The sequence below is a fragment of the Aspergillus lentulus genome (assembly GCF_001445615.1).
Source record: "Aspergillus lentulus DNA, contig: Alt16, strain: IFM 54703, whole genome shotgun sequence".
NCBI classification, from domain to species: domain Eukaryota; kingdom Fungi; phylum Ascomycota; class Eurotiomycetes; order Eurotiales; family Aspergillaceae; genus Aspergillus; species Aspergillus lentulus.
Genome location: NW_028322113.1, coordinates 878470 through 892458, shown reverse-complemented (window position 1 = coordinate 892458; position 13989 = coordinate 878470). Strand labels below are relative to the sequence as shown.

Genomic DNA, 13989 nt, shown 5'->3' with positions numbered 1-13989 from the left:
TAGAGCGCGGAGTGGGTGTCAACGTTCAGGGCAGATGCAGATAAACTACACAAGGCTACACCAGAAAAATGTCATGACAAGTATATTGGATTACTGATAAGATCCGAGATGCCATTATGATCAAACCGAGGACCTGCCTAAGATCGATCCAGCGAGCCAGACTGCAGCGCATGCGCCGAGAACAGATGCTCCAACGAGCCGCTTCTCCCAAGAAGATTCAGCAGCCATGCGTACTGGCGCCACATTTCGAGATTTTGTAAATTGAAAGGATGGAAGTGCATCAGTGTTGTTCTCATGAAGTGGCTCCATGCGAGATGCAAACTCCTGATCACGCTTGCGCCACTTTTCCACCAGTCGAGCGATCTCAATAAGATCCTCCTTCAGAGAGCCTGGCTCGGTGGCATTCGCATGCTCGACCTCGACATTTTGAACATTACCGAAGAAGTCCACCACTGTTCTCAGGCGGCCCTCCTGCTCCCCGCCGGGAAAGAGGTCCCACCGAACGCCTGGTTGCGAATGAATCTTCGACTCGTCGTACGAGTCGAACAGATCTCCCAGCGTCGCCTTCGAATTGGCACTTGTCACCTGAGTTTCTAAGAATTCCAGCACATAGTATGTCCAACGGTCGATCACCGCCACACCAACATCGTTATCCGCATGATGAGAGTAAGAGGACTGATCCAGCGCACTGGATCCTGTCGCGATAATATTTGGCGAGTAGAAATGGGTGTACATAGTATTAGCCTGGCAAGTGTCAATCATGAAGAGCAGCTCATGATAACGCTTCTTCTCCCACATCTGGCCGAATGCATCCGCCAGGTCCCAGGCCCCAATCTCCTCCGAGTCTTGGAACTTTAGGAACTGATCGCCTCCGTGTCCGGTCATATAAACTAGCACATTGCTCCCAGCATCGGAGCCCAGGCGTTTGCTCCGTGGCACGTCTTCGTCCAGTCGGTCGGTCAAGAGACGGATAAAGTTCTCCACGGTCACCTCGTAGCCTCGGTAGTCAACCTCGATGTTATCTCCGTATAAGTCGACAGCGCGATCGGCATTGCTGTAGACCGTCCCTGGAAACGCGTTTCGAGGATTGCAGGCCATGTCATCGGGAAGCATTAGGATGATCTGCGAATCGGGTATCCCCAGCCGCTTGACGGTGCGATATAGTGAGAGTACATTTGCAAGATGGCGGTAGTTGAACCAGAATCGAGACGTGGAAACGAGAACGGCCCAGTTTGATGTGTGTTCCGTCACTACCTGAGTTGCGAGAAGAAGGAATATGAAGGAGAGGACTTGTAGGAGACCGAGATGAGGCGACATGGCGAACAAGTGACAATCAGGTCATAAGGGTTGGGTATATAGGCGAGCAAAGAAAAAGATATCGAGAAAGAGAGAAGAGAAAAGAAACGGAGATTATGTCAGATATGCATCTGGAAAAAAAAAAAAACTGGATAGAAAACGAGTGTGCCGTATGGTTTAACAATGAGCTGAAATGGGATTAATAATGAATGAAGATGGTGATCTAGCGGGGAGGCGTTGGAAACGGAGTGCCTGAAGATCCGCTGGCTTGGCATCAACGTATCCAAGGCTGTGTACGGGAGCATCTACCATTCTTTAATGCCACTCGCCCAAGGATTGAACAGGGGGTGCAATCTACTTTCTCCTTCCGAATATTGTCACTCGATGCTGGACTGGTTAATTATGATACAGATTTGAGACCTACGAGTGCCCGCGACATAGTCTAGACTCTCAGGAAGCCTTGGTAAGTACTCAAAAAGGATAATCCGATCCGTTCTTTGCTTCGTCCTGGCTCAATTGAGATGGTTCGAGAAAAGAATGCTTTCAGTATTCAAAAAAGTAATGAAATGAACAAGTGCTAATGAGGGAGTAAGTAACAAAAGTCAATGCCGCCGAATCTCCGAAGATAGAACAAAAGGAAAAAGCGTCTATTCAAATCTATACTACATTCCAGACAATGTGAAATACAATGATGCTGTGAAGACACTGGACCGGAGACAGGAAAGTAAAGATTCATCTGCCGAGTTTGGTGAGGTTCAAGTGGGCTGCAGCTTGTTTTTTTAACGGCAAATCATCAAATCTAACACGCTCCGTACGGAAGATTTGGGCATTGACCGAATTCAGACATTTTTGGTTCTCAGTTAGGCGTCACGTCGTTAATTTATTTGCCAATCTCGACACCGCCGGTGGCACCGAGAACACGCTTGATGTCACCATAGATGGCGAACTGACCGGCAGTGATGGAACCAACCATGAAAAGACTAGAGAATGGGCACATCAGCTACTGTATCCTGGATCGCAAGAGAATTGAGAACAGCGAGACTTACCGGGTACCAATACCAGCGTAGCTGCCACGGATACCAAGGTCCTTGGCGATCTTGATGAGACGGGAGACAGTGCTCTCACCAGGGGCGCCCTGAGTCTTGTTGATCACACTGAGCATGGTGTCGGCGGGCTGAGAAACAAGGGCGGCAGCGAAACCGGCAATAAGACCAGAGCCAAGGTTGATACCAGTCTTAGCACCATCGGAAACGGTGTTCTTGTCGACCTTACGGTAAACGGCCTCAACAACCTTTTCGTAGACGACGAACTTGGCCATGGTGTAGGGGATCCTGAAGTTTACCAATTAGAAATCACCAGGCGACTCCAATGGTCGAAGAGTGATCGACTTACTGCTTGAAGAGGATAGGACCGAAACCAGAGTAGAAAGCACCGATACCCTCGTTCTTGAGGATCTTGCCGAAACCGCTCATGAGACCGCTAGCGAAGGTAGGCTCAGAGACGAGACGAATACGAGTGGCCTCAAGAGGGCACAGGGCGATATCAGCGAAGAACTCGGCGGCAGCGGAGGAAGCGAGGTAGACAGCGGTTCTGTTGTTGGAAGCAGTCTCGTAACCGAGCTGGTTGATGCACTGCTGCTTGAAGAACTCATAACCGCCGAACTTGAAAGCACCCTGAAGGAAGTAACCGGCAGCAGTAGGACCGAAACCGGTGAGGAGAGCGCCAGCACCCTCGTTGGCAATGACCTGTCTGAAGCCACCAATCATACCACGGTTGTAGGTGACGGGGTCAAGCTGGATTCTGGTCTTGACGCTGCATTGAGAAAGAGAGATACATCAGTACCCAGTTGATGTACACCGCAAAGCGCGCCGGGGGTTTCGGGACTAGGCGCAATCGATGCGATTTGGGGGCAGTGAGGCTGAACAGTAGGACCTACACATCGACAGGGGTGAGGGCTCCGTGAGTGACGGAGCAGCAGACAGCACCAGCGAAGGCGAATCTGGAGTAGAGCTGGAAGCCGCTCATCTGAGGGGCGGCAGGAGCCACCTTCTCGACGACGGCGTCGAGCTTGGGAGAGCCGGTAGTGGGAGCAGCGGCGGACATTGTGGATTATGTGTAGTATCTATGCAGGTCTAAAGATATAAGAAAGACAAGGGTAGAAGAAGGATGGAGAAAGAGGAATACAGATAGGAGATGACGAAGAGTGGGGATGGGTATAAACGAAAGCAATTGAAGCTTTGCAGAGTTTGGAAAGGGAAAAGGGAAGAGAGGAGGAAGATATGAAACTGAAGGGAAAAGGATTTCACATCGGGGAGACTGGGGAGCACAGACTGGGAACTAGCGGCACCGATCCCGAAAACTTTTCGCGGGCCAATGCGGGCATCGCTCGGCAGCACGAACACCACTTGCCACGTTAACTCCGATCGCCCGGCCAACATACTAGAACTTTTTTAAGTATCCAGAAATCCCAGAGGCACAATCAACAGACATGTTTGAGTTTTCCGGTCTGAAGATTTTGACACCCTGAGATATGCTTGGGATATGTGCTTTCTTCGAGACTACTCAGGCTACAGACTATATTGGTCGCATCCGCAAGGTAAACAGTAGATCAAGGGAGACGGTCGCTCAGTTTGGCGGAATGTGACCTCCTAAGCACTCCTTTTTCTCAAAGTTTGACTGGGAAAAATACCGATGTCGTCACTCATCTTCAACGACCAATATATGCTCATGACGGCACTCAAAGTGGATATCTGTCAAGACTGGAAGGCCACAATCGAGTCGGGTCTCTGTGAAATTCTGTATGAGCCTGAGGCATGACTTCTTCAAAAAATTCTTCAGTGACCGCCTGGATTCCACGAATCATATGCCTGGAATCTATTTCAGGCAGCCAAGAGTGAATTCGAGATTCCTTGTCTCCTATTGGCTTGATTTCACTCGGATAAATGCCGTTTAGCGGTTAGCCACCCTAGGCTCAAAGCGGCTCAGGCACAAGGTTCTGGATCCAGGAGAATGGCTTTGATTGAAATGTGGAGGCCTCAGGTACCAACTTACAAGAAATTGACAGCTTCTCCTATCTAGCTCCTATAATCGAAATCCTGACGAGCTTATTCCTTCTTCGAAGCATCAATTAAATTAAGCTCGAAGTGCACAGAAAAGGTATCAGGGCGCTGCCACGACACCACGACACATATCCTCCCATTTGCTACGATCCACTTGCACACATATACCTTGTGTTCTGTTTGTTCTTGTATCGTTGCGCTAAAACTATTTGACTGATGATATCTTGAAACTAGCGGCATTGGCAAAATCTGAGTAATTGTCATGACCTATATATAATTAGTTTCATATTTCCACCTCGTTATTGATGCGATGCTGTGTTTCCAAACAAACTGGGCCGCGTTATATCTTCATTTAATCACTCTATTTCCTCATCCACTCCGAAACATATAAGCTTTAAATCGCGGCTGTGAACTCAGCTTCCCTTCTCAAGATTTGCTTTTCAATTGCTTCAGATCTCCCAATGTTTTCTTTTCTTTCTAGCTGCCTCCCAACGAAAAGAAAGGAGTGGCAGAGATGGAATGAAATTGAAGGTCTGCGTTCCTTTTTCTTCCTTTGCGATATGATCTAATGCCGTACTAGAGGAAGCGAGGCGCCTGGATCAGCTCCCGTCCTGGGATGCACCAGATAATCTGCTTCTGATGCAAACTTTTGAATGGCATATGCCAGCTGATCAAGCTCACTGGCGCCGTCTACGGCACATTTTACCAAGTCTCAAGGAGATCGGTGTGGACAACATATGGATACCTCCAGGATGCAAGGGGATGGATCCTTGTGGAAATGGCTACGACGTATATGATCTGTACGATTTGGGCGAATTCGACCAGAAAGGATCGCGAGCGACGAAATGGGGAACCAAGGAAGAGCTCCTGGAGCTCACCGCAGCCGCTCGAGATCTCGGTGTTGGCGTCTATTGGGATGCTGTTCTCAATCATAAAGCAGGCGCAGATTTCACAGAACGATTCCTGGCTGTCCAAGTAGACTCGGAAAGTATGTTTCCCTTCAGTGGAGAGGTTGGTTAACCAGATATCTGACACACCACGCTAGGACGAGATGTCGAGATCTCACGCCCAAAGGAGATCGAGGGGTGGGTGGGGTTCGATTTCAGAGGTCGCGGCGACCTCTATAGCTCGATGAAATATCGGTGGTACCATTTCAATGGAGTTGACTGGGACGAATCGCAAAAGAAGAACGCGATCTACAAGATCGCGGGGCCGAACAAGGGTTGGGCTGACGATGTCAGCCACGAGTTCGGCAACTACGATTATCTGATGTTCGCAAATCTGGATTACTCTAATGCAGAAGTCAGAAGAGATCTCCTTAACTGGGGCGAATGGATTGGCACTCAACTGCCTCTCAGTGGTATGAGGCTAGACGCTGCAAAACACATGTCAGCTGCTTTCCAGAGGGACTTTGTCGATCATGTTCGGAAGACCCTAGGACCTGATTTCTTCGTAATCTCGGAATACTGGCGCTGTGATCTCAAAGAACTCCTGCATTTCCTGGAGACGATGGAACATCGAGTTCATCTCTATGATGCCGTATTGGTTGACCGATTCTCGAAAATCTCTCTGACCCCCGAAGCGGACCTACGGGGAATTCTCGATGGTACATTAGTCCAGAGCAAACCTCAACATGCTATTGTAAGTTCTCTAAATGTGTTCTGACTGCTCTCCACAGCTAACCGCCTAGACATTTGTCATGTCTCATGATACAGTAAGGATCAACTCCTCTTCTCAGTGTCTTGGCATCTATTGACCTAAAGTAAAGCAACCAGGCCAAATGTTAGAGGTATGGTTCCATTGTCACGGTCTACAATGACTGTTCCCATCCTGACGAATTGTAAACAGGTGCAGGTCGCATCTTTCTTCAAGCCATTGGCATATGCTCTGATCCTACTACAAAATAAAGGACAACCTTGTGTCTTCTGGGGCGATCTTTACGGGATCAGGGGAGGCAAACATCCAACGAAGCGTTCGTGTGGAGGCAGGCTTCCGATTCTCACAAAGGCCCGTAAGCTCTACGCGTACGGAGAACAGCGGGATTATTTCGACCAGCGGAACTGCATCGGTGCGCACTGCCTCACTCTGGCCCTCACTTTCACCGTACTGACGAGACAAACAGGATTTATTCGTTATGGCAACCGGCGGCATCCCTCGGGTTTAGCTTGTATCATGAGCAACGCCGGCCCATCGCAGAAGCGCATGTTTGTTGGTCAGCAGCATGCAGGAGAGCAGTGGACGGATATCCTCGAGTGGCACTCCGGAACGGTCACCATTGACAGTCGAGGATACGGCATATTTCCCGTATCGAAGGTGAGCGTCAGTGTGTGGGTGAATGCCAGGGCAGAAGGAAGGGAGAGCCTCAAAAGTCACTTGTATGTGTCTCCTTTGCACTAGTCGATTTTTTTTGGAGACTTACTCACGATCTGGCTTACAGTGATACGGATGTGTACAAATATGGACGTTCTTGAAGATGATAGCTTCCTCAACTTCAATCTTCACGGCGATCTTGACAGACCACTGCGTTTCTGCCGATCGTCGGTCCGAATGCGAGAACAGAGAAGGACATATGTCGTCCAGCATTGGTGAAGCATATGCTTCCCAGAACTGTACTAGTAGTGTATAATATTCGAATAGCTAGCATGTGTACCATACGCCAACCTCTCCCGCATGTATGTGCCTGGTCTCAATGCAAATCACAAGTTTGGCGTCTTCCACTCTACTGATGGTACGAGAATATTGACCGTTCATATGAGGCTCATTGGCCTGTATCTGACACAGGTATTGAAGGTATTCGTCCTTTAACAGGCGCCAGCGACCTCATGAATAGCACTAGCTGGCAAAGACACAGTCCTCGTCCTTGACTAGAGTGCTCTGTTCTCGTTCATCTGATATATTTACCGCCTTTCCGGCCCTCGTTCGCTGCAATAACCATCCGTGGATAATGCTTCCACCATGATGCAACTCCCATTGCCATGAGCCGAGCCACGGGCAGATGATACCACGATGACATCGCTGCGAGAGCTGCGTTCTTATATTCATCAATTCTTCGGTGACTGAGTCTATAGACAGACGATAGAGAGTCAACGATACATACAAAGTCTATCTGCTCACCATGCCTCATTATCTGGTTCGTACCCTCGAGTCCGACAACGGAGGCAATACGGCAACACTGATCCTTGAAACAGGTCAAGTTCCCGCCGCAAGTGACGGTAGGAAATAAAAAGGAGTATGTCCTGGAATATGCATTAAAGTCTTGATAGCGTCTGACTATACGCAGGGTTCTAAACGAGATTGAATCTCACGGTGGCTCTTTTGTGAGAGAGGAGCGGCTCCTCAAGGCATATGTGTAAGCCTACCTAATCTACTCTGTACTCTATGCAGACTTACAGGGCTACGCTGGCAGGTATGATATTCCAGAAGAGGATCTGGATTTGAATAAGTTCCGGACGAGGAATTACATGTTATCCTTGGAGAGACGGGATTAGATTAGACGGAGAGGACCCTGATAGATACTTCTCGTCGGAATAGAATGGTCGATATAGTCAACATGATATCATGATGACTTTCTGGGCTCGATACGTTCGGTGTTATATAAGACGTATTTGTACTTGCCTCTGCCACTTATATCCTGCGAAAGAAGATGACTTTAGCGCCCATTTTCCGAGTCGATCACTGCAGAATGCCTTTACATACAGTGAGCTGTCCACCGTCCACGTTGGTCGCGTGCAGACTCGGACCATGAGGACTGACGTATCCAGCTCGTTCTACAAGACCACATGAGTGAGTCGGATATCGATCGGTGAGCTCTTCTTCTTTCTCAAGTGGATATCTATCTTGTATCCCTCCTCGCTGATGTCTAGTTCTGCAGGATGAAATCGCTCATCGAATCCGCTGGGGGAAGAATCACAAAACAAGCCGATAATCGCATTAGGTGTGTATCAACTCCTTGACGATCGTCTAAAGAGATTTACCAACAGACGGGTGCTGTGATAGTTTTGAGGTACCTGATCAGTTTGACTTGCATCTGATAACCAAGCATCTGGATGTGGAGACGTTGTCGGATCATCCGTGACTCTATTCGGGTTTGTAGTGGATACACAGCTTTGGTGATTACGATAGATAAGGCTGAATAGCACTGTAATTGTAGGACCAATCGACACTCAATTTTAGTTGAATATCTATTGTATTTTGACATCATCGTCGCCCCCATTGCTATGAAACGTGGCTGAGGGCTCAGGCCATTCAGCATTCAGTCATTCGGTGTCCAGTGAGCTTACAGGACAAAGGCCCTCACAGATCGGCATAATTAAAATAGTGATAGTCTGATAGACCTAGTCAGGTAGCATCATGCATGGAGTCACTAAATATAGTCCTGTGCGCCTAGTGGTCTGTTCCTTTGTGACACGCTCTTAGCTGCATAGATAGGCTCATCTCGCCGGTTTAGTGTCAGTGGCTGGTTCCTCAGAGATCACTGGGATCAAGAGATATCAAGCCATATTAATATTGACGATCCCCCATTCAGTCCTGTTTCAGTCTTTTTCTCTCTCGCTTCTCTCTCTCGTGCTCAATCTTAGCCCACAACTACTCCATAATCATAATGTTTCGATAACATACCCACGCTCGCTTGTTGTCGCTCGCTCTGTCGCTTCTGCTACAGTTGATTCCGGGTCTGAAACCGTCCGATATAAGAAAATTTGGAATTGATGTCTCACCGATAAAATGTCTTCTTCTCAGTATCAGGAGCTCTGGGTGTCGCAGGAACCAGTACGACCCGCGACTCGAGAGACTGACACTGTGCGATCGGTATGGCAATTCCCGGCGGCTATGGCATCGACCCTGTCGCTTGTTGGGTATGTTCGGAAATGATGCCACAAAACAAATGTAGACGAATGTAGGGTCTGATGATATCCAGGTACCTGATGATTCCACTCGCACTTGAAAAACCTGAAGACAACCCGCAGATCAACAAGACGATCCTGACCATCGCCGCCATGGTCCTGATCGGCGTTGCTTACTCGCTGTCCTTTGTGATCGTTTGCGCTCAGATCGACCAACGAGCCTATCTCCTCTACTCTGTCTTTCTGTATGTTTGGTCCGGAGAGGTGCGCCAACGAAGCAGACTACAGACTAACCAGACTCCCAGCCCCTGCCTCTCATCGAGCCTCTTCGGCCTCTTCAACCTCGTCTTCAACATCCTCTGCCGCAACATCCTCCCTATGAACAATCTGGCAACCATCGTGGTCAGTCTGTGCTGCGCTTTTGTGTTTCTCTATGCGCTAGGCGCACTGTGGATCTATGGACGGACCGTCGCGGACGAAACTCGCATCCAGTACGGCACTGGGAGCCCGATCCTACTCACCGAGGAGGAGATGCAGCGCCAGCAGCTGCTCCGATTACTGCAGCGGAATGGAAAGAAGAAGAGGTCCAGTGCGAAGGCGGTACAGAAGACGTTCAAGGTTGATGTGCCGGAGGTCGTGAGCCCGGGGAAAGGGTGGGATCGGTATATGCCGCCGAGGGAGGAGTATTTCATTTGATGGCGCGGGAAACGATACCTGTCATGACTCATGTGGACAGATGCGTTATGCGAAACGGATACGTGCAGGCACCGCTGATAATACGTGATAGGTGATCAGACCAGGATATCTGCGATAGAGTTGACGTCGGATGTACTGCAAGCCTTCTGCTTTGCAAAAGCTTGTGAATTGACAAGCGCAAGTCGCATGTCCGCGGCTAGTCGACCTGCGACCTGTTGATAGAACCTGCTTCAAATAGATCGCATCTTGCTCGATGCTATTTTTTTTTGCTAGATATATGAGCCAGTCGCGTCTGCTTGATGCTTAAATAAATCAAGCAGCGGCTGCCTGCTCTTTGTGTAAATCTCAACGGCCTGGACACACGTGCACATTACTGCTACGATGAGCACATGTGCTCAGGAAATCCGGCTAAAGTTCTGTCATGACCAGATGAGCCTTTAATTTCAATACTGCTGACAATGCTCCAAATGGAGGAGTGTTAGTCGGGGTCCAAACTTGTAAAGAATCAGAAAAGGGCCAATCAATAAAACTCATGACGTGAAGGCTGCCTGCACATTGAGCTGGCCGACAATAAGTATGATGATCCGTACAGCCGAATCTATTCTCGACGGACTGATTAGTGATGCCTATCGTCATCTGAAGTCGGCACATCCAAACGGTGGAGATGCCTCGGCATTTTCCAATTCGGGAGTCCCGTGCACCGCGTAAAGATCGAGGACGCAGTCATCATCCGCTTCAAATAATAATGATTACTCTTCTCCTTTCCTAAATCCTTATCTTTTATCGCCGGAGTACAGCATACATTGCTACCTGGAAAGTCAAAATGGCGAAACGAGTGACATTGTTCGAACCCCCACCACTAGATGAATCCAAGGCGCCGATCGAAAACGTTTTGGAGTTGACCCCAGTTGTTGACATCGGCCCCGTACGTCTTTCTCCTTTCACGCCGCCATTAGACCCTCTCAACAGGAATTATTCTTTATTTATACTGACACAAATAGGATGTCTTCACCAATACCCGTCCACTCTGGCATCCCCCCGGCGCCCGCGGCATCTTTGGCGGAGCCGCCATCGCCCAGTCCCTCTCGGCCGCAATGCGAACGGTCCCGACCGATTTCGCCGTGCACAGCATGCACTGCTACTTCGTTCTAGCAGGTGACTCCGAGATCCCGATTTTGTATCATGTCGAACGAGTCCGCGACGGCCGCAGCTTCATCACCCGCACCGTGCAAGCCCGGCAGCGCGGCCGGCCCATCTTCACCACCACCCTGAGCTTCAGCCGGGCCAACAGCGGCGGCAAGAAGCGCCTCGAGCACGCCACACCCAAACCGAGCCTCGCGGACCCAGCTGAGGGAACCCGAGGCTCGCTGGAGGATAGCAGGGGCCCGTTTGAGACACACAAGGCGGGAACCGTCAACCGTAAGTCGCTATCTCCGCTGCACCATGAAGCTAGGCTCGGGACTATATGAGGTGCTGGAAACTGACACTGAAGCAGGCGACTCGCCCAACCCCGAGGACAAGCGCGTGCGACGGTTCGCTCGCGCGCGGGGCCGCATTTCCGAGGCAGGCGGCCACCAAGCGCACCTCTCCGCGCTGGCATACATCACGGACAGCTACTTCATCGGGACGGTAGCGCGGGTGCAGAACATCCCACGGTTTTCATCGCCAGCGGAGCTACGGCGGGTGCTGCAGGCGCTCAAGAACCCGTCCGACCTGGACGACGAGGACATCGCGCGGGCGATCAAGGAGCTGAAGGAGGAGGAGGCGACCGATCTGCGGCGGCGGCTGGAGGGCGCGCTGAGCCAGGCGACGAACCAACCGAAGGAAAACCGGAAGGAGGTCGGGATGATGGTTAGTCTGGACCATTCGATCTACTTCCATAATCCCTGGGCGTTCCGTGCGGACGAGTGGATGCTCATGGAGATGGAGAGCCCGTGGGCGGGCGAGGGCCGGGGGCTGGCGATCCAGAAGATCTGGTCGCGGGATGGGACGCTGATTGCCACTTGCACACAGGAGGTACGTCTACGTTGCACTTGCGCTCACTAACATTAGGGTTTGGGCTACTGCCTGCAAGAAAACGGCCGCTAATGCTTGTTCTTGTCTTTCTAGGGAGTTGTGCGATTAAAGCAGGACGAGCCTCCTCGGTCGAAGATTTAGCGGCATTCGGACTAGACCTGCCTTTCATTTCTTTCGTTCCTTTTCGTTATTTACTATAATCTGATAGACTCGACGGATACAGCACATCTGGCCTGTTTTGCTTCTGTTGATACTTATTACCTTTGTTGTACCTATTCATCTTTACCGGGTTTAGCGCCAGGAACAGTAGTCAGTTTCGAGCGTCTACAATGACACTATTTCAAGCTCTTATCGTACTTTCTTCGTAGATGGTCAGTGTGGAAGGAATGCTTGTATTCGAGTTTAATGATTCAGAGCACGTTCTTTAAGCAGCGTTGGTGACACAAGCAGGAACAGAAACCAAGGAGACAAGAGTAAGGTCTCCCTCAAAGTGTTGAACGCTTGCCTGTGAAATCAAGGGTAGTCCATGATTGTAGCAAGATTGAAAGCAACAGAAAATTCGCAAAAACGAGCAGAAACAAGCAGAAAGCCGACCCATAACGAAAGACAAATGATGACGATGATGCTAAGGACTTTTGAAATCAGAGAGCCACCCATCCGTTTGTTTTGTAAAAACGAAAAGAAAAAAAAGAAAACGCGCTAATGCTACAAAATATCAAGAATCATACTTCCATTTTCTCCAACTCAGGCTGCTGCGGAAGTGATTGCGTGCGCTTCTCGCAGAATTCGAGGACCTTGGGGCCCCAGATCTCGCGGCCCTTGTACTCGCCCACGTAGTCGGGCCAACTCTTGGTCTCCTTGGCGAGATTTTGGAGTTCCTGCATGGGCAGTTCGTCCAGCGTCGTTAGGAAGGTTTTGACGCCGAAGACGATGGTGCCTGTTTTCGGTAGGCGGCGGAAAGTCTGGCGCTCGCGGCGGATGACGATGTCTTCTGGTACCGGATTGGGGTTGTCTTCCGAGAGGGTTGTTGGACGATAAAGAATCTCGAAGAGGGTCTCGTCGGGACGCTTGACCTCGACGAAGTAGTTGGATCGCTCCATTGGAGAAGTGGGTGTGAGACGAGCGAGGAATCTGTGAAAGTCAGCATACGTTCTTTTCTTGAAACGACATTCGAGGATACCTACTTGCTAACAGAATTGGCAACCTGCTGGTGCCACAGAGGCACGGGATTGTGAAGCTGGGAGATTGTCCAACCGATCCGTTCCTTGACTGTCCAGCCAACAGGGAAAAGACTGGCGCTAGCGGCTCTATTCGCGTGGTCAGTCAGGTAAAGTATCAGCGCTGCGTTGCACTTCGACTTACAGATAATACTCGCCGTCGGCGTTCTGCATCAGAATACTCAAGTCCTCCATGGTGAGCCGGACGGCGATTTCTAGAGGGTCCACCTGCTTGTTCTCCCCTCCGAAGACGAAAGTTTCCCCCGTCATTCGATTGTGGATGGTCGACTCGTCCCCAGACTTCTTCCGCTCAAACACGTGCGGGAATCGCTGGCAGAGAAATTCAACCACTTCCTCCAGCGCTTCGAGACACGCATCGTACGACTCTGGCAGGCATTGGAGAACCTGTTCCCTTTCCTCCCGCAGCAGTCGACTCCGCACAAGATGTTCGTCCATGTAGTTCTTATCGACGGTGAGCCAGTTCTCCACGTCCAGCTTCCGGATGTCCATCATGACCCGGTATCGCTCCCTTCCTCTGATGGGTTGGGCCGGGTATGGTGCCATGCGCTTGACATCAGTGCAGCCTGCATGCTGGGCAGGTTTCTGAAAATATGATGCCAGCGGCCCTTTTCGTAGTTTGATGACGAGAAGGGGTATAAGGAGGATGAAGAGGACAGCCCATGACAAGCTATTCATCGCCTTTGACAATGGTATACAACAACGCAGATTCAAGCACGATAGAGAAACAAACTGTATAAGACAGAGAAATGGAGAATTGAAGAAGAGGAAAGAAAAAAAGGAGAACAGGAAGAAGCGGCACACTCTAAAGAGACTTTTGGTGTAATCTACACATCCAGGATGGAC

The 13989-nt window shown here is 50.0% G+C and overlaps 6 protein-coding genes across 6 annotated transcripts; 3 read left to right on the top strand and 3 right to left on the bottom strand.

The window, feature by feature from the left end:
* Positions 1–120: 120 nt before the first annotated feature.
* Positions 121–1317, bottom strand: ALT_7773 (GPI-anchored transamidase; the record flags this gene model as incomplete). The annotated part of the gene is made up of 1 exon (XM_033562329.2): positions 121–1317. The coding sequence occupies one exon, from the start codon at positions 1315–1317 to the stop codon at positions 121–123; it is 1197 nt and encodes a 398-aa protein (XP_033418220.2).
* An 859-nt stretch (positions 1318–2176) lies between these two features.
* On the bottom strand, positions 2177–3399 carry ALT_7772 (putative mitochondrial phosphate carrier protein (Mir1); the record flags this gene model as incomplete). The annotated part of the gene is made up of 4 exons (XM_033562330.2): positions 2177–2276; positions 2343–2627; positions 2689–3108; positions 3233–3399. 4 exons carry the CDS (start codon positions 3397–3399, stop codon positions 2177–2179), a joined length of 972 nt encoding a protein of 323 aa, XP_033418221.1.
* Positions 3400–5015: 1616 nt separating this feature from the next.
* On the top strand, positions 5016–7843 carry ALT_7771 (alpha-amylase; the record flags this gene model as incomplete). Its single annotated transcript, XM_089600323.1, has 8 exons — positions 5016–5343; positions 5401–5996; positions 6046–6069; positions 6124–6144; positions 6204–6668; positions 7544–7584; positions 7636–7704; positions 7762–7843. The coding sequence occupies 8 exons, from the start codon at positions 5016–5018 to the stop codon at positions 7841–7843; spliced, it is 1626 nt and encodes a 541-aa protein (XP_089455216.1).
* Positions 7844–9077: 1234 nt separating this feature from the next.
* ALT_7770 (uncharacterized protein) lies at positions 9078–9892 on the top strand (the record flags this gene model as incomplete). The annotated part of the gene is made up of 3 exons (XM_033562332.2): positions 9078–9208; positions 9271–9441; positions 9502–9892. The coding sequence occupies 3 exons, from the start codon at positions 9078–9080 to the stop codon at positions 9890–9892; spliced, it is 693 nt and encodes a 230-aa protein (XP_033418223.2).
* An 823-nt stretch (positions 9893–10715) lies between these two features.
* On the top strand, positions 10716–12049 carry ALT_7769 (acyl-coenzyme A thioesterase 8; the record flags this gene model as incomplete). Its single annotated transcript, XM_033562333.2, has 4 exons — positions 10716–10817; positions 10894–11311; positions 11388–11908; positions 12002–12049. The coding sequence occupies 4 exons, from the start codon at positions 10716–10718 to the stop codon at positions 12047–12049; spliced, it is 1089 nt and encodes a 362-aa protein (XP_033418224.1).
* A 581-nt stretch (positions 12050–12630) lies between these two features.
* Positions 12631–13821, bottom strand: ALT_7768 (heme-dependent oxidative N-demethylase family protein; the record flags this gene model as incomplete). The annotated part of the gene is made up of 3 exons (XM_033562334.2): positions 12631–13039; positions 13093–13215; positions 13271–13821. 3 exons carry the CDS (start codon positions 13819–13821, stop codon positions 12631–12633), a joined length of 1083 nt encoding a protein of 360 aa, XP_033418225.2.
* Positions 13822–13989: the final 168 nt, after the last annotated feature.